Source organism: Ahaetulla prasina, chromosome 2 (genome assembly GCF_028640845.1).
Source record: "Ahaetulla prasina isolate Xishuangbanna chromosome 2, ASM2864084v1, whole genome shotgun sequence".
Lineage (NCBI taxonomy): Eukaryota > Metazoa > Chordata > Lepidosauria > Squamata > Colubridae > Ahaetulla > Ahaetulla prasina.
Window position 1 is genome coordinate 177,973,742 of NC_080540.1, and position 20,247 is coordinate 177,993,988.

The 20,247-nt window shown below is 41.6% G+C and overlaps 1 protein-coding gene across 11 annotated transcripts in view; it reads left to right on the top strand.

Moving 5' to 3' along the window:
- Positions 1-20,247, top strand: part of IQSEC2 (IQ motif and Sec7 domain ArfGEF 2) — a 166,811-nt gene that overhangs the window by 96,248 nt on the left and 50,316 nt on the right. Inside the window, exon 1 of one of the 11 annotated variants that reach the window (XM_058173492.1) lies at positions 15,973-18,147. The exons of 9 other annotated variants lie outside the window; for them this stretch is intronic. In XM_058173492.1, the coding sequence (XP_058029475.1) occupies positions 18,056-18,147 (92 nt within the window). In that variant the 5' untranslated portion in view covers positions 15,973-18,055. One more of the 11 variants, XM_058173493.1, reaches the window with a different exon arrangement.

A 20,247-nucleotide genomic window follows, 5' to 3' on the forward strand; every position in this document is an offset into this window, starting at 1 on the left:
TTCTGCGGAACTATCATTGTTTTTGGTTGAATGCTTAGAAATGTGGATTATAAAAGGATCAGACCCTGGCTCTGTATTTTGTTAAGAAAACCAGGATTGGATGCCATTTATGACTATAGAAAGGCACAGACGTTTGGCATTTGGGAGTCTCATATCCAAATGTTACAATCCTGTGAGAAGTATTGCTACTCCTCCTCAATTCCACCCTGCACAAATATGTTTTACCACACACAGAGCTGTGCACAGTTTCATTATTATATATTTATTATTATTTACAGGGCTGCCCGTTTCTTGGCAGCAAATCTCATAAGACTGAAACGCAGTAAAACAAATTTAATAATTTATTGTATTTGTTTGCCACCGGACTCTCATGACTCTGGGCACTCAATAATAAAATATATATAAAATGAGTTATTTTTATTATTATTATTTTTTAAAAAAACTAGTTTGTATTGGTTTTTAAATTCCTCCCCCTCCACACAGACACAATTCATGAACAGAGTATTGACATTATCCTATCTTATACAATTCAGAGTTATTTTTATTATTTGTAGGCAGATTGCATATGTTTAAATCATGATTCACAAGCAATTATAGGTGGAGTTACATATATTCTCAAAACAAAATAAACCATATTTCAGTTCAATGAACTGAACTAGTAATCTCAGCCTTGGCAATTCAAGGTATTAACAACCTTTTGATTTGAACTCATAAGGCAATAAACAGTCTGTGAAAATGTTAAAAATACTCTTCAATTACCTGGCAATTACCATATATAAATATTTAGTTTTGAGGTGCTTGCTTTTTAGCAATAATTGGCTCATATTTAGGTAAGTTGGATGTCAGATGTATTATCCATAAATCTGCAAGGCATTTAAGAACAGCTTATGTACATCTTCCATGTTTTTTTTTGTTTTTAAATTAAATGGGGATCAGATCCATGTAGTTTTAGCAGTTTGGCCTGAAATCCTAATTTACAGATGGCGGTATCTTGCGTTATGGAGCATTCATTCCAAGTGCGGGACTTTAAGTCACATCTCTAGCCTAGCTTGACTCTATTCACAGGACTCCATTCTCAGGCCAATCTAAAGCAATCCTAACCTAACCCACTACGTTTGCTGGACTACAACTCCCAATAACCATTTGATAGATTTATACTACATTATACCTTGATAAGGATAAATGTCTAATTAAAGATCGTTAACAATATTCATAGAACTAGAGATCTCAGGATTCCCTGAGATGGGCCCTGTGAAGCTAGTTTTAAAGTAAATATATTATTTGTGTCCAACTTTATTGAGTGCCTGTCAGTTAATTGATTTCTTTCTTGGAAAAAACCCAGTATTTTTAGAAGCAGATACGATGTTTTCATGAATATGCTTTAACTCTGTACCTCAGCCATGTGCTTCATAAAAAGAAGCTTGCAGGGAAAATGTTTTGTATACCAATTACTTTCTGCTCCAGAGGGCTAGCAGCGCCTTTGTGGCATATGACCATATGGAAATGTTCTAGCCCCCGCTGCCATCTCAGACTTATTTGCATGTTTAGCAAGGAGAACAATTCACAGCAAGAAAAGGGGGGAGAGAAAGAAAATCTCCCATGGTTCAAATCCAGGCAGTTGTGAACTGGAGAGAAAAGCTATGCGTTTTATCATTGTTACCAGGAGTTGTGATCAACTGTGCTATTTTTTTACTTGGTCAAATATGCTAGCAGATCTGGTGTGTTTGTGTGTGTGTGTTCCCATGCTGCCAGATATCACCAACAATAACACTGGCAAGAATTCAGAACTTTATTGGCTGTTCCAAGCAGTACATCTATATGTTATCTCAGTCATCTTTGGAAAGCTGTTTAGCAATCTGTATCATAATTTCAATTCTACAGAGAGCACAAAGGTTAGGTGTTAGCCACCTTGTGAATTTGTAGCCAAGGCAAAGCTTGCCTCAGGAAGTAGTACCAAATTAATTTCTCTGATAGCAACAGATCTGTATGTTTAAGCATGATTCTATTAGACAGAATATTTTTTTTTTAGCAGCAAAAGCCAGATATATAATAGCAGAATTCCCCCTCCAGCTTACCCTGTATGCATTAATTTCTGGAGTCTCCATATACTTCTTTTCCTACCATTGTACACTTTTGAGATCAGGGCTCAACTGATCGAATGAGATAGACGAAACAAGTTAGCAACCAACTAGACAGATAGACCATTTGCTACTGAAAACAATTACCCTTTTCTTTCTAAACAACAGGGGTAACTGAGTTAAATTACCAGCCAGGAGACATATTCCATGCAGAGATCCATGTATCCTCTAAACCTCCAAACTAACATAAAGTGTATTTGGTTCCTTGAGTTTCTTTTTGACACTAGATAAGCACTGAAATCACAATCTCTCTGTATAGAATTAAGGCTTGATAAACATTTACTGTATAATGTATGATTCATCATCATTCCTTTTACTGTACATCACGAGGGCACTTCGTACATCTGAAACACTGGGCTGTGTCAATCCACAGCCACTCATGCTTCAATGAAAGCGTTAATCTTAAAGATGCCACAAGACCCTTTGCTGTTGTTAACCTGTGTTCATAGATCACCCAAAATAAAAAGGTCCCTTGAGGGAGGGAGGAAATGATTTCAGTGTGGCTGGGTCTCTTTTTGATTATGAATACATTTAACATGAGGAGGATCCTGGAAGCTGCTTACAAGGATTCAGGGAAGATCTCTTAGAATTAATTGTGTAATTCTGAATTGTTTGGGGTCTATCTGAGTGCACACAGGAACTCAACTCTCTTCCTCCACTGACATTTTCCACTTAGAACAACTGTTGCTGCTCACTTGCATGGGGCTGGAAGTCTGGAGAGAAAGCCTAGTTTTGCCCAGACATTTAGGGAGGAATTGACACTCAAAAGAACCCTGCAGGCTGATGTGGGCAATTCAGCCAAAATCTGTTCCTCTGCATCTTGGATTGAGATGGGGTGGGAAACATTTCTCTTTCACAGCATGGAAAAATGTCCTTCCGTCTGCATCTCAGTGACGATCCTAAGCTATTTATCCTTCTCAGAGCATATCCAGAATTTCAGACTGGCTCATCAGGGAAGAAAAAAAACACTCGGTTTAATGAAATGAGAAAGGTCTTTTTTTATGAAGAGCAGTGGTAAAATATCTATGGTTTAGAGGAATTAAATTGGAAATTTAGTTGGAACATTTCCTCATTGCCATTTCTGTTTTGTCTAAACGTGGTATTTCAACATTATTTGGCACATATTTAACTTATATTTAGGTCTATAATGGGCTTATTGCACATTGTTGTCCCATCAGTCATATTTCCAGTGTCACACGATACCATTGAATTCCTTGTGCTTTTTCACTGTTCCTATTGCACAGATTAGGGGGATGCGGTGGCTCAGGGACTAGGACATTGAGCTTGTCAATCGAAAGGTCGGCAGCTTGGCAGTTCGAATCCCTAGTGCTGCCGTGTAACGGGGTGAGCTCCCGTTACTTGTCCCAGCTTCTGCCAACCTAGCAGTTTCGAAAGCACCTAAAAATGCAAGTAGAAAAAATAGGGACCACCTTTGGTGGGAAGGTAACAGCGTTCTGTGTGCCTTTGGCGTTGAGTCATGCCGGCCACATGACCACGGAGATGTCTTCGGACAGCGCTGGCTCTTCGGCTTTGAAACGGAGATGAGCACTGCCCCCTAGAGTCGGCAACGACTAGCACGTACGTGTGAGGGAAACCTTTACCTTTACCTTTTTATTGCACAGATTAGGCAACTGAGATGTAAGTAGGAAACCTAAAGCCCAGCCAGTATGGGACCATTCTTCAGTTTGAATTTAAACCTGTGTCCCATGACAATGCTATATGATCAGCCACACAGATGTTCTGTGTTTGGCTGCTGCTCACCTGTCTCATCTCCCTTCACTTTCATTATTGGTTTCTCTGATGGTTTGAATTTTGCCATGAATCAAATATACAGGTACTCCTCAACTTACAACTGCAGTTGAGACCAGAATTTCCATTGCTAACCATGGCAGTTGTTAAGTGAGTCACACCTGATTTTATGATCTTTTTTTGCCACGGTTCTTAAGAAAATCACATGGTTGACAAGCAAACGCAGCTTTCTCTCATTGATTTTGTATGTCAGAAGCTGGCTGGGAAGTGGCAAGTGGTGATCATGTGACCCCGGGGTATTTGGGCATGTGGTTGCCCTGTGGCCAAATTTGCTCATATGACCATTGGGATGCTGCAACGATCATAAGTTACATCCAAGAATTGGATGTAAGTCAGATTTTTTCAATGCTGTTGAAACATTGAACAGTCACTAAACGAATGGTTGTAAGTGAGGACTATCAGTAAAGAGCTTTTTCAACATGCAGATTTAGAGGAATATAAAGGATAATAGAGCATGGTGACATTGACCATTGGATGGACCCAGCTGGTCTGGAAACTGTGCAGAGTTTACTATTCAAGAAAATCAACGTGTTTAGGTGATATAGCCACCTGGAACATTGGTATTGAACCCAAGGGAGAAGAACACAAGTACACAGCTTCATTCCCTGAGTGGCAAGCTGCCTAATAAGCATGAAGAGTGTGAAACAAGGATAAGCTAAGCATGGAAATAAGGAGGACAAGCTTTGTCTAGTTGCTGAGGAGGAAATGGTGACTCAGAAAGAGAGGAACTGCCTGTGGGACATAGAGTTTCCTTCTCTGTTATGACATGAATGTACATAGGCAGGCCACAGATCTTGATGTCTACTGGTTCTTCAAGCTATGCTGGCCTGTGCTGAGGACACTCCTAGGGTGTTCCACTGATGTTTGGGTCATCTTTGCAACCATCTCTTGCCAGGTGAAAAAGTGAGATGTTGATTTGAGTACCATGAAAAGCAATAGACCAGAGGGCAAAAGAGACTTGACTTATACTTCAACATCAAGTAGAGATTGTTTCTGTAGCTGTACAGGTTAAATGAATGAGAGCAATGCAGGGGGATTGGGTGTGGTTCATACGTCTGATTTATTAATTGTGGATTATTGGGACCACTTAGTCTTTCCATCTCAGTTGTGATTTTCCATTGTGACTGGCTGATGGGGCTAGTCAAAGGAGACAGCAGTTGTATACGGCTTCTCCTGACTGTATGTAATAATGTGATGTCTTATTAAGCAATGTGATGGTTATCTGTGGCTAAGGAAACTGGGTGACTAGGGTGTAACTGGAGGGGAACTGGAAAGCGGAAGTGCTTAGATAAGAATAGAATAATCAGCTTCATCTTGGTGAGGTCCCAGCTGGAGACGACCACTTCAGCATGCTGTACTGAAAATTGCAACAAAGCTATTTTACTTTACCAAGTAAAGGTGAGAAGGATAAACTGGTGAGGTTGGTTTGGGGTGGAGTGGGGATTACTAGAATACTTTAATGAACAAATAGCAACTTGGAATGAAGCAGTTTAGCTCCTATGTCATTAACAGAGGTTGTGCCTATGTGACAACTTTTACAAGTATGATGTTGGTGTTAGACAAAAAAGTGCAGGAAGCAATTACAGTTTTTAGGACAAACAACTGCCAGCAAAACTGAAACTATCAGATCCAAGTTCAAAAGGCTGAGTCAGTGCCCAACAATGCCTTTCAAGAGGAGTTTAAAATACATGTTTCTTGTTCTCTTAGAGAGTTAAAAGCTGGTAAGTGGAGCATTAAACTTTTCCTATGAATCTGAATATAGATTTTGCAGATTGACTGAATGCTCCCTGCCCCTTTAATTCATTCTGAGTTCATAAAGGAGATATTGGGGGGGTTTGGAAAGAGTGACACAATGGATTTACATATAATAGCTAAATCATAGTATAATGGGGGATTAATTTGTAAATTTTGGGTGATGGCTTCACATGACACCAAACCAGATAATTGTTTTATTCAATTAAAACCTATTAAACTATTGCATAGCTTAAGATAGCATGTAAACATCATTTTAGTAGATTGCAAGAATGTTTTTCCTTTTTCCCAACTGTCCATTGTTCTCTCTACAAATCTATTTGTCTTCCCTCTAATAGCCCTAGTTCCTCTCAGCAATCTCCTTCCTTTAAAAATATTTGTGCAGTAAGATAGTGTACAAATTGTTAGACAAATGAATGGTAGTAGAACTTCATTGTAAGTACCTGGAGTTACTGCTTTTGTGGTCAAGAGCTTATTGGATAAATCAAAATCGGTTGAATTTGCACATAATCTGGAGTTAACTCCTGAGTAGATGCCACACACTAGTGTGTGATCTTGCGTAACAGCTCAAGTACCTATCCAATCTTTTTAAAAATGAGTTAAATCTTACGGAAAGCCAAATCTCAAGGGATTTTGGTGATTTTGCTCATGAGAGTAAATCTGATTTCAGATTTAATTCAGCTTAAATGAAATATATATTTTTTCAATTCAACAGAATTTCCTGGATGCCATCTGGAGTTCTGGTGAATACTTACGTATTTACAGAGAACCCATTTTCCAGACTGTAACTAGTGGTTTACATAGGATCAGGGCTCTTACTTTTCTTAGCCCCTATTGCTTGGCTTTATATATAAAACTTTTCAGCTAGATTCATGCTAATTCACATTTTGTTATTAAATCCACATTTTGGGGGACAAGACAAGGCTTCTAACGAGGAACTTAACAGGCTGGATTTGTGCCACATATGAAGTAAAACTCCACTCCACCCCTACCATTAAAGGTCAGTTTCTTAGTAGTTTGTGCAGCAATTAACTGACCTGGTGAAGCATGTTGTATAAACCGAGCACTGTATTTGTGTGCTGTGCCTGGTTTACTCAATTAATCCAATTTTCTCAGAGTTGCATAAACTTACCACCCACATTTAACATGTTATGCAAATCAACACTCGGTCTTTTTAATTTCCAGCCCATCAATCTTACTTAATTTATTAGTTACCATTCCATTCTCTGATTTAGGAATAAGCTGCCTAAAAAAATGTCTTTGTCACTAGTGTCTTTGCAACACAGATATATAGCAAATTGACATTTCTCCTGACACAGAAGGAAGTGGCAGGAAATGCTTCACTGGCTAAATTGCTCCACGTCAGGCTGCTGTAAAAGGCTAAAACACAATAATAATGGCATAGCTATTGAGGGAGAAGTAAAGCATCTTGAATTGTCGTTCCCTTATTTTTCCAGATTGTTCCTTCAAGAATATACTTTTTGCTGTTGGATGGGGCAGTACCTGGTTAAACATTGGGGATGCATAATCTTTTTTAATATATCAGATTGCATCAATAACAGATGAGAGGGTGAAGGCCATGTTATCATAACAAACATGAGCCACAGATGACCTGTTTCATTTTAAACATGCATGGTTTATTACATTGGCAGTTGCCCTGGACAAAAGGCATTAGGTTAAAGGCTACATTTTTAGCACTTTACTAACCTATCCACCTGCTCTGCTTTCAAAGTGGGGTGCCCTTCTTCGGTTTTGGCTTGGCTAGCAAGTCCTGTATTTTTCCATCTAGCACACTTCCTGGAGAGAGCCCATTTAGCATGTGGATTGGACTTCCCAGGTTGGAATGCTCCTTCGTTCAACGGATAACCCAGCATGTAAAAACTAGGCATCCTAGAGAGAATAGAATAGAATAGAATTTTTTATTGGCCAAGTGTGATTGGACACACAAGGAATTTGTCTTGGTGCATATGCTCTCAGTGTACATAAAAGAAAAGATACGTTCATCAAGCTACAACATTTAGAAAGTGAGAATGAAACTCTGTTCCTTTATATGCTAGGTTTCTATCTGCGAGTTTCTGTGTAATTGGCTTTTGTATGAGAGAGCATTCTGTTGATAATCTCATGTTATCCTCTAAAGCAAAGTAAGCCAGGCACAGGTTTATGTCCTGAATCAGAAGTAAGCCGAAGAGGAGACTGACGGAGGATTTTTTATTTCACTCTGCTTATGGCCAAAAGCAAATGAACCTGGATTGTATTTCTTGCTGTCAGAGAAGAGTAAATTCTAGTGACAGAGAGAACGTAAGTCAGATTTTTTTCTTTCTTTAGCCACAGCAAACACTGGATTTATATGAAAAGAAGGCAGTCTCCCCTCCCCTTTAACTTTAAATGGGAGGATTATTTTAGATTCACTGAGAATACTGCAAAGGACATAAGTGGTGTCTTTTTTCTCTCTAATCATTAATGGGTGTAGGGATCACCGTCTTACTCTCAAAGCAGTCTCCCTTTCAGGTAAATATAGTATTAGGACTATATTGAGACAATCGCATAGCTATCTATGCTTGGTCAGTTTTAATACGAGTGACATTTGCATAATATGCAGGCAGGATTAGTAGTTTGGTTTGGCTTTTTGTGGCGCTGCATGTTGGGTAAGCCCCATCTCATTTGATTAGTTTTAGTTTCTTGCTCTATGTGTGGTATATAAAGGCAGAGGAGGGAATCAGCTCAAGAACCGGGTTAAGTGTGTTATGCAAACAGTCAATATGAATTTAATTAGGCATGCAGCATTTGTATATAAGGAATGATAGACAGTGTGCTTGACTATATGCCCTTTGTAAACTGGGTGTTGGAAACACAGGCATGTGTGACTCGTTGGGAGGTGTCCTCCTTAGCCATTGACTGCCACAACTAAAGTTATCCCTTTCTCTGGTTAGGTCAGATGCATTTAGCAGGAATTCACTTGACCAACAGATGTCAGGCTGAAGCTAAGTTTCCCTTGCCCAAACAGGCCTAGCAGGATTATCTTGAAGCCAGCAACACGCAACCTTCTGCTTTAGTACCCAAGAATCACAAGACCACCCAGCCTGCTTTGATTCTCCTTTGAGGACATATCTGCAGCTACTGTGTATTGTGGATCATTACAGAGAGGCTTCAATTGAGTAAGCCAAATAAGGTCCTGGGTTTGGCTTACTATAGGGGTGTGCGGGAGAGAGGGAGGGAGGAAGGGAGGGAGGGGGAGAGAGAGGGAGAGAAAGAGGGGGAAAGAGAGAGAGTGAGAGAGAGAGAGAGAGAGAGAGACTAGTATTATTAGCCTAGCATTTCTTTTTCTTTGTTTTTCACTTATTTGGATCTTGAACATGATGATCAGACGTCAGTTTTATCTAAGGAAAAAAAAAACATTAAATCATCTTTAATTAGTTCCATTTTACTCTATGTACTGATTTTCTGTTTCCCAAAAATACTGAAATAGTTTGAGGTCCCAGATAAAGGACTTCACAGAATCTTAGTTCCAGAGGTGAATTCTCCTTAACACAAGGGTAAACAAAACAACAGCAACAGTCTGGTCTTGAGTTGGGATATTTTGGCTCAATATGTACTTTTGGGGCAGGGATCTCTTAGCAGATTTATCAGCTTTCTTTTTTCCCCACACCTTGGCTGGCAGGAAGGACACTTATATGCATCAGGTTTTACATGCTGCAAACAGATTTGAAAAACAGCACTATTTCGAGACTGTAAATGTGTTTAAGTTGTGTAATACATTCAGGCTGAGACCCATCTGCTTTTGATGATGAATGTTGGAGAGAGTGGGTGTTTTCCTGTAAGGTACATCACTAGCAGTTGTGCTTTGGGATGGACGGATGGATGAACTTCAGTTATTTGAGAGCTGACATAACATGAGAAAGAGCTGTAATTCCTAAAGTCTTCAGCTGAGTTCTTATCATGGCTCTGAATTTAAACTGGTCTTAGGTCAGTTTAGAAGAATTAGTCTCACAATCTCAGGGTATACTACAGGTAGTCCTCAGTCTACGACCACAATTGACCCCAAAATTTCTGTTGCTAAAAGAGACAGTTGATAAATGAGTTTTGCCCTATTTTTACAACCTTTCTTGCCACAAGTGTTAAGTGAAGAGTTGCAGTTGTTAAGTTACTAACATGGTTGCTAAGTGAATCCTGGCTTCCCCAATGACTTTACTTGTCAGATGGCATAAATACATGCTGTGTCTGAATTTTGAACATAGGGATGCTATAGTAGTTGTAAGGGTGACAAGTGGTCGTAAATCACTTTTTCAGTGCTGTTGTGACTTTGAATGGTCTCTAAATGAACTGTTGTAAGTTGAGGACTACCTGTATCTGTAAAATGAGACACTAAGATTAACCTTGGTGTATCTTTAAAGACAGTCGTACAAATAGTGCCTGCAAAGTACTTTTAATTCCTAGGTAATTGTTCACTGCTAAGTGTTATTAGTTGTGTTATATTGCATTGTATGGTGTGTCTAGTTCAATGCCTCTTTTTCAGCAGCATCAGATAGGTGATTTCAGGAAGCCCAAAAGTGGGCCATGAAAGCAGTGTCCCCTCCCGTTTGCTCTGTCCCTAACGTTCAGAGCTAGTTAATGCTTAGTGACGGTTAATGACTTCATTTATTTATTAGCTGTCATTAACTGTCCTAATGTCAGGTGAGGTTATGTTGAACACTGATGTACTTTTTTAAAAAAGCTTTTGGTATATATAGATTTTGGCCTTGTATCTTGTGCATATGAGTCTTGTTGTCTTATGCTAGTATCACAATAGCACGACTCTTTTCAAACAATGTGTGTCTTTGATTGTTTCACCTATTATAGCAGAAAGTCCATGCTAATAAATTTGTGTGTATTCATGCATTTGGTAAGGAAGCATCTGCATTTCCCTCTATGCTGGTATATGTTTGTTAGTTTTTGCTTTAGCAATTCTGTGTGTGTGTGTTTGTGTGTGTGTGTGCAGACACACCAAAGACCAACTGTTCTCAACCTGTGTGCTTTCGTAGAGGCAAAGTGACTTGTGTAAAGCAGTGAAGAGTACTTTAGGCCTAGCAGCATTTACAATGACAGGGAGAAACCAAGTTGGCACTAAAGAGTTATTTACTGAACAGGTCGATACCCCCTCCTTTCTTTCTTTTCCTGAAGTATCTATTTTGGAGGCATTGCCATGACGACAGGCAGGCATACAACAATGCAGTTATGGCGGCTCAAAAATAGTATTCTATTTAGAGATGCTATTTGGAAGATAGAAATGATGACCCAGGTAATACCTGATAACAGAAATAAAAAGGCGTGAGGCTTGATTCCAAAGTTTCCTTCATATTGTCACCAGTCCTATTATCACTTAGGCTTTTGCTGAGATATAAAAGACACTTCCTTTCCACTTGCAAATTTATAATCCAGAGCCAGGATTCCTTGTTTCCCTTTGCCCCAGTTCTTCCTCAGATTCCTCAGACTGGAAATCCAGTTCCAAGACTTTCCACCCCTTTGCTGCACCTTACAGCTGGCAAAGACCCCCACTTTGGGTCCTCTTTTAGGTTTTAGAAAGGAGAACTGCAGAGAGTGAATTTCCACTCCTCGTCTTATATCTCAGACGTGGAGAGAGGCATGTCCTGTTTTAGTCCATCCCCAGAGGGAGTGTCTCACTGTACCTTAGAGCCATTTCCCCTGCAAACAGCGGCTGTCACACTTTACTTTGCTAGTGTTTGGGTGTCTCCACCCAGCTCCCTGTACTGTTGCATTACGATGGTGATGCTGGTACCCATCCTCCCCCTTGCAAGATCCATAGCAACCCAGCATCTCACCCTTCCCTTCATCCCTATGGCAACCATCTCAGAGACCTGCTCTGCCTCATAAATAATTTTCTAACTCTGGTGTTGCTATCTCTTACTTGATGTAAGGGACAAAAGAGGAGTGGGCAACTGCAGTTCAGAAAGGAAAGGGGGGAAAAGATCATTGCCAGTTTTTTGTTTTTTTTAAAAAAGGTGTGTGCAGGGGTGATGTGAAGTGAGAGAGGAATGACATGATAGTACTAAATTTGTGTTTCTTCCCTGTTACCATATATGTGAAGGATCAGGAAGGCATTTCTTATATGTGGGTATAGCTTTTGAGTGTATTATATCATAATATGTATGGATTTTGTGCTGTGCGTGATTTTTGCACTTGTGTATTTATATGTGCCTGGATTTATTACAGCTTGCCCTATCCCAAGGGCCAAAGAATTTGTGATGCTAAACAAATTAAAATGCAATTCTATGAATATTTACTCAAAAGCAAAACTTCATTATATATGCACATTCTTAAAATGGATACGGTGAAGATAATAGCTTAGATGTAGAAGTGTTAGCAAAAGTAACATTTCTCTATAAAACGAAATAATTATAAAAGAGAAAATAATGGCCAGGAGGGCCTTTTCACAGGTTCATCTTGTGTGTCGGATGTGCCCTTTCCTTAATCAGGAGACCTTGCAGATGGTCACTCAGGCCTAGTCACCCCATGATTGGACTATTGCAGTGCGTTCTAAATGGAGCTGCACTCAACCATCTGGAAGCTACAAATTGTTCAAAATACAGCAACTTGAGCTGTGTAAAGGACTCTTTTCTTTGTACCCACGTGTCACCATTTCTGTGGGAACTGCATTGGTTACCAGCTTTCTTTCAGATGCAATTCAAGGTGCTGATTGTTACCGTTAAAGCCCTTCTTGGCACAAGGTTTGATTACCTAAGGAATTTATTTATTCATTTATTATATTTATAAAATTTATAACTTTATAAGGAACTCGAGGTAGCTAATACTCTTTCCTCTTCCTATTTTCCTCACAAGAACCCTGTGAGGTGAGTTAGGCTGAAAGACTGACCCAAAGTAACTTAGCCAGCTTTCATGTCTAAGGTGGCACTAAACTCCCGGTCCCCTGGTTTCTATGCCAGCACCTTAACCATTACACTAAAATGGCTCTTCTGCATTTGTTTCTGCCAACCTGATGTTCCAACAGAGTGGGTGCTCCTCAGTTTATTTCTATCAAACTTTACCAGATTTGGGATTTAGAAAGTGTGTATTTTGTTTTGCAGTCTCCATCTTCTGAAATGGATGTCCCGCACCTCTCCTGGAGGTCCAGAAAGCCTTTTAAATATAGTTTGTTCCCAGGCCTAGAGTTAATGGCAGCCCAGAGTCACTCTTGAATGTGATGGGTAGTATCTAAATTTGGTAAAATAAATAAAAAATGAAATTTTATGCTGCATCTGAATTTGTGCAGTAGATTACCATGCTTCCAAATACGTGTTCCCAGGTTCCCTTCCACTTGTGTTCTCTGAAAACTGCTATTTATTTATTTATTTATTTAGATTTTTATACCGCCCTTCTCCCGAAGGACTCAGGGCGGTGTACAGCCAAATTATAAAAAAACAACACAATGTACAATTAAAACAAAAACTTAAAACAAGCATAATCCATAAATGGCCGAAATTTAAAATGATCAAATTTAAAACCCTTAAAATTCATAAATAATAACCCCGATTAAAATTATTTAGGATTAAAAATTTAAGCCAGTCCCGCTTGAATAAACAAATGCGTTTTCAGCTCACGGCGAAAGGTCCGAAGGTCGAGTAATTGGCGCAAACCAGGGGGAAGTTCGTTCCAAAGGGTAGGAGCTCCTACAGAGAATGCCCTTCCCCTGGGGGCCGCCAGCCGACATTGCTTGGCGGACGGCACCCTGAGAAGACCCTCTCTGTGTGAGTGTACAGGTCGGTGGGAGGCATAAGGTAACAGCAGGTGGTCCCGTAAGTACCCGGGCCCTAAGCCATGGAGCGCTTTAAAGATGGTAACCAAAACCTTAAAGCGCACCCGAAAGACTACAGGAAGCCAGTGCAGACTATTGGGGCCTGTCTTCCCCTTCTGATGCTGGAGACAGTACATAGCCATCATGACTACTGGCCATTAACAGATTTCACTTTTCTGCATTTGTCCAAACCATAACAATTAGAGGCCATCATTACGTTGTGTTTGTAAAGAATTCCAGAATTCTTTACAATTGTAAAGAATTCTATGCACTAAATTTCCCTTACTTGCTTCATTTTGTGCACTTCTACCTTTTTACTAAGGTAAAAAAACTTCAGACTTTCCTTATGTGGAAATTGCTTCAGCCTGTTAGTAATTTTCTGTATGGGACAAGTTTTGTTACAACCAGTTGTGTAAATTTGAATTCAGCTCCTTTTGCTGTGGATAAACTTCAAATATAACTTTTTCCTTGTCAACTTTTTTTTTAGTGGGTCCCTCTTTTCTGGATTGAAATACAAAAATATTCTTTTGAGCTTATTGGAAAATTTCTGCTTAAAAGAGTCTCTTGATCCAAACTTGAATACTGTGACTACCAGGATCAGATTGTATAATTTTCCTGGGGATAATATGGAAGTAGCTAATTATCAGTGCTTTTTAGGACTTAACTTTTATCTGTCTAGTACAGTGATGACTAACCTTTTCCAGACCAAGTGCCCCAAGTGCACACGGGCACATATGCCCGAGCCCCATTGCCCGAAAATGCAATGCGCCTGCAGCCCCTGTGCATAGGCCCTGCCCCTGTGCATGTGTGTGCCCTCCACATGCGCACATGCCTTGTACATGCACGCGCGGCCCCCAGTGCACATGCCCCACCCCCCATGCATGCGTGCGAGCCCCTCGCATGTGCCCCCCGCATTCGTGCGTGCCAGTGGTGGATTGCTCCCGGTTCTGTCCAGTTCTATAGAACCGGCAGTAAAAGTGGGGGGAGGCTCTGCCCACCCACCCGGACGTCATAATTGATGATATGTGCATGCGCAGAAGTGCACGTGCTCCCACTGCGAATTGGTAGTAAAGGTAAGTAGAACCCACCCCTGGCATGTGACCCCGGATGCGTCCCACCCCCCTGCGCATGCGCGACAGATACCCGAAAACCAACTGGCCAGTGGGAGGCGCACGCGTGTGCACAGCAGAGCTGAACTGGGGTGATGGCTCACGTGCCATCAGAGAGGGTGCTGCGTGCCACCTCTGGCACACGTGCCATAGGTTCGCCATCACAGGTATAGTATATAGCTCTAAGATCTCCTTATAGCTTTGCAATAGTGGCAAATATCCATAGCTCAGATGTAGGATGAGAGTGAAGGTTCATTCAATAGCCCACAAACCCACAGCCACACTCCACCAGGAATTATCCAAAACCAAAGACAAGATATAGAAGGATGAAAGAAACAATGTAATCTACAAAATCAAAATGGTTACGATTGCAACCAATTCTACTTGGGACAAACATCATATCAATTAAAAAACAGGATCCATGAACACTGGCTGGCAGTCAAATACCACGATCCCAAATCCTTAATCTGTACCCACACCAACAGCAAACAGCACCAGTTCGACTGGAGCAACACAAAAATTATTGCCCATGCTACCACCTGCCACACTCGTGAGTTCATCGAAGCCTGGCACCCCACAAGCAATACCAATAACAGACAAACTGACCTACAACCAACCTATGAACCCCTCAGAATCAAACTCAACTGCATAGCTAACCAGACTCGGCACTAACCCTCAACCAATCCACACAAGCATTCCCCAACCAGCACATCTCCTCCCAATGACCCCCACCTGATGTAACCTCCACATCACAAAACTCCCACAGATGACTCACACCTGACCCATCATAAGACCCATCATAAGACCCTCACTTGATACACCCACCCCTGACTCAACACAAGACTTACTGACCACACAAAGCCCTTATAAACAGAAGAACACATCCTAAATTCTGCCGAAGATGTTACCTATCCTGGTAAATGAAACATTTGGTAACCAATCCACAAGCTCGGAGAATGAACCTTCACTCTCATCTCCTTGTAGTCTCCTATACAAATTCTAATCAAGCCTTGTTTTGTTTTTGTTTTTTTCCAAATCAACCACTTATTGAGATAACTTTTTATTTACATAGCCATTAACTTTTTCTCTCTTCTTCCCCCCCCCCCCCAGTAGTCTGCTTCTCATGGTCATTACTGTACTGCCTTTTTTAACCCTCCAATGGCATATAGAATCACACCACATGAATGAGTCTGATTTCAGGATTTTATTTCACTTTTTGTTTTTTATCAGAAAGGCTACATAATATGGTATTTTTTCAAAGGAATGTTGAACATTAAGTCAGACCAATATTTTAGTGCAAATTAGAACATCTAAAGCTAAATTTGTTCATGAAGGATGTGCTATCAATGGCAATAAAATCTTGGGTAACTTTCGAGTTACAGTGCTAGAAAGGTGCACTAAACAACTTGGATGGATTTAACCACTCAACAGAAAAGGATTGTTCACTGGACATTTTTATTTTATTATATTTTGTCTTGGGCCAGTTGCTGGGGGAAAAGGAATGTAATTAGAGGATTCTCCCCCTCTTGTTCTTCTCAGCATTGAAGAAAAAGAAATCTGTCTGCATTGCAACCATAACACAGATGATTAGAAAATTTTGCATTGGACTATGGCTCCTGTTGCTAGCATAAGATCATTTTTCGATTTGGTTTTCTCAAAGAGTCAATTACCAACCTGCCCTTAGGGATGGATGTGTTTGTTTTTCTACTTGGCAACTATAAAGTGTGGGGGGCAGGGCGGGGAAGAGATGAAGATTTGGTACTGATCTACTTGCCAACTTTAAGAGAACACCAAACTAAATAATCTTGGTTTAGAAGATCATGTACAGGATAGGAGAATTGGAAAATCTTATCTTATCCTTTGTCCAAACAGAGAGCCAGTTTGCTATAGTGAGTAAAACATCAGGCTAGAAACCATGAGACAATGAGTTCTGATCCCAGCTTAGACAGAAAGCCAGCTGGGTGACTTCAGGCCAGTCCTTCTCTCTCAGTCCTAGGAAGAAGGCAATAGCAAATCATTTCTGCAATCGTGCCAGGAAAAATGCAGGGACTCGTCCAAAGAGTTGCCAGGAGACAAGAGTGATTTGAGGGCACCGGAGAAAAAAATTGTCCAAGTAATGAAAATAAAGTGGCATCAAATAGAGGATTTATTGCTTTTTATCATCTTATAAAATGCTGCCTGTTAGAAATAGAGGATTTTCTTTGAGGAGTGGTGGGTAGACCACAATAAGACAGAAGATAAACAGAAATTGGGTAAAAGACTAAGTTAAAATTTGTATTTAATATGTTTGAAACTCTACATAACATTGACTTTATATCCCCCAAAATCTTTTTTTTTTTACAATATAGATTTCTTTAACATCATGACTAGGGAGGATTTTAGCCTTGTCCTTCCAGCAATCCTCATTCTAGATCTAGATTATTGGAGTGATGAATAAATATTTTATATCTTCATTAAGGCAATTGGTGGGTGGTGGTGGTGGTGTAGCCTTGGTCTTCCATGATTCTAATGAGGATTATGGCAGAAAAATCTAGGATGTAAAGGAGAATTACCATTCTTGCATGTCATCTTCCTCAGACCAAAGGTATCTGCATTGGGGCAAATTGGGGTCTCTGAGGTCCTGATACTTAATGGCACCAAACAAGAAAATCAGGTGGCATCTACTTCTGTTCAAATTACTAAAATAGCATAGGGCACACATTCCTGAGCAAACCTACTTGTGAACAGAAAATGTGCCAGACCATAGCGATGCTTTTGTAAAATCTCAGGCTAGTGCAAGAGGGCTTCTTGCAGAGGATGTGCTCCTTAAGTCAGAACAATCTGTTTCTTGATTTAGTTCACATTCATACCTAATGCCAAAACTTTTGGCTTACCACCTCTCTCCCCCTTTCCATTAAAGCTTCCTGGCCAGAAAATGCCAGTGTTAAGAGGGCATTTTCTCTTCCTGGCGTAATTCTTCCAGAGATTGGGGTGGAATTCATGGATCTTGGTTCCCTGCTCCACCTTCTTTGCTGCTTTTCTGCTCTAAGCTTTTTGAATTTTGGAAAGGCATCTAGGAAATCTTGGCTTGCAGCCACCGTTTAGTCATTAAATCACACTCCTCCACTAACATAGCTCTGGATAGAAGGAGGTAGGAGAAGAAGTCTGTATTTCTGGACTGGGGGAAGTTGATGATAAGAGACACGCCTGGTCTCCCAGCACGTGGAAAATGAACGTTTAAAGTAGCACCGCTAACAAAGCCACCCAGACATCAACTGCGGCGGAAGAGAGGTTGCGAGTTAGCCAGGCAGCTTTGGGGGCTGTTCTTGGAAACCCGGATTTAGCGGAGTCTCAAGAAACCAGGCACACAATAGCAATCACGACGCAGGAATCTCTTTGGAGACAAGGTGGGGCAGAGCCCTGGCAGCTGGCTGAGGCATCTCTGGAGGAACCACCGCGCCGCTTCTGCTCCCATCGCAACCATGCAGCAGCACCCCGGCGGCGGCGGCGTCGCGGCCATCGGGATACCGAGCAGCATCCGGGCGTCACTGTGGAGAGCTGCGAGGCAGGGAAGGTGGGCCGGCGCGGGGGGAGCCTTGGAGGGCTACTAACAATGGCCAGGGAGGAGGGGGAAATCTCCGGCGAAGGGCGGGCCCTACCGTGTCCCGGCTCCTCCTTTGCTTTACGTGGAGGAGCCGAGGATGGCGAAGCCCAAGCAACGGTTGGGCAGCTTCGGGGCACTGAGCGGCCGCCGCCGTTGCTGAGACCCAATCTGGATCCTCCATCCCCGTCCTCACCAAGTCCCTGGCGGCGGCGGCGGCGGCGGCAATCCCGGGCTGCAGAGTGCAAGCGGCCATGTGGTGCCTACAATGCTCGTCCGAGCGTCGCCCGGGACAGCTGCAGCACAAGCTCCTGCACTGGTGAGTGCAACCCCCCTCCCCTTGCAAGTCCTCCTCCCCTTCCCATGGGACGTGGCCGCCGCCAAAGCCGCACCGCGCATCCGTTCCCTGTCTTCGGCCGCTTGGAACGGCCCCCGCTCTGCCCGAAGATGGGGAAGCCAAGGCATTTGAACGGCCAGCCGGAGAACGCCTCCCCCTCCGCGTTGCAGAGCGCAAAATAGCGGCCCTCTTCCGCAGGAAACACCGCTCTCCCTCCCCCCTCCCCCTTCCTGATAGGTTTCCTCTTCCCTGGATAATTATTGGTTCTCCTTCAGCTTTGCTTGGGCAGATCCCTGGCTGCCCGTCTCTTCTCAGCACCCCTTCCCGTTTGAAATTTTGAAATAATCTGAGAGAAACTCTTTCCCGCTGCCCAATTCCTGCCTTTGTTGACGAATTCCGCGATTCTTCCCTTCTTCGTCTTACCAGCCACCACAAGGTTCAAGCAGGAATCCCCAAATGCCCGGGAGATAATTCTTTGTCGTCTTTAGCAATAATAAAAGGGACACTTCTCAATTGTTTTCCTTTTGCATCCTGCATTCCCTTTGGAAGATTCAATAACCTGTTAATATTTCTCCGTAGAAAGCACTGCCTTCTTGGGGTGAATTTTCTGAGTCTATAATCACATTCTTGGATTTCTCAGCAGACATTCCAGATTCACTGATGTGGCTGATAATGCTGTTCTGCTAATAATCGCATACTTCCTTCATCTGTTTGCATTCCCAAAACAGACCCTGCCAAAAAACTTCTCTGTATGCCCCCTCTCCCAGTCCCCACTAACTACATGACCATTCCTACTCTTCTTGCATTCTCTGTAAGCCCCTCCCGCTCCCCCCAGTAAATAATATTTCATTGAATATAATCTCTCTTAACGTGAATGGCTCAAAATGGAGAATCTCCAAGAATTCTGCTTCCTTTCTCTTTGCTTACAAAAAGGCAAGCCTAGATTCATATCTAGCTTTTTTATTTCTTGAGGTCCTTGGTCTCTGGGCAAAGACTTCCACTTCTTCATTTCTGTAGAAAAGGTTGGACTCAGCTTCACTTAGTAATTTTTCACTATATGAACAAATTATTCTGTACTTTGGATTTCAGAATTTACATGAGTCCCAGAAATGGATTATGCAGCGGGGTGGATTAATGTGGCAAAAATCTGGTATGCCTATTGCTTCAGCAGCCATAAAATCGGTTCCATCCACTTCAGCTTTCTTCCTTCACAGCTCTTTTGACATAGATATAGACACTAATATTTAAGCTGGAAAATTTATATATGACCGGCTTGATTAGGAAGACATTGCAAGAAAAAAGCAACAAAGATGATTGGGGGACTGGAGGCTAAAACATATGAAGAACGGTTGCAGGAACTGGGTATGTCTAGTTTAATAAAAAGAAGGACTAAGGGAGACATGATAGCAGTGTTCCAATGTCTCAGGGGTTGCCACAAAGAAGAGGGAGTCAAACTATTCTCCAAAGCACCTGAGGGCAGGACAAGAAGCAATGGGTGGAAACTGATCAAGGAAAGAAGCAACTTAGAACTAAGGAGAAATTCCCTGACAGTTAGAACAATTAATAAGTGGAACGACTTGCCTGCAGAAGTTGTGAATGCTCCAACACTGGAAATTTTTAAGAAAAAGTTGGATAACCATCTGTCTGAGATGGTGTAGGGTTTCCTGCCTGTGCAGGGGGTTGGACTAGAAGGCCTCCAAGGTCCCTTCCAACTCTGTTGTTGTTATTATTATTAT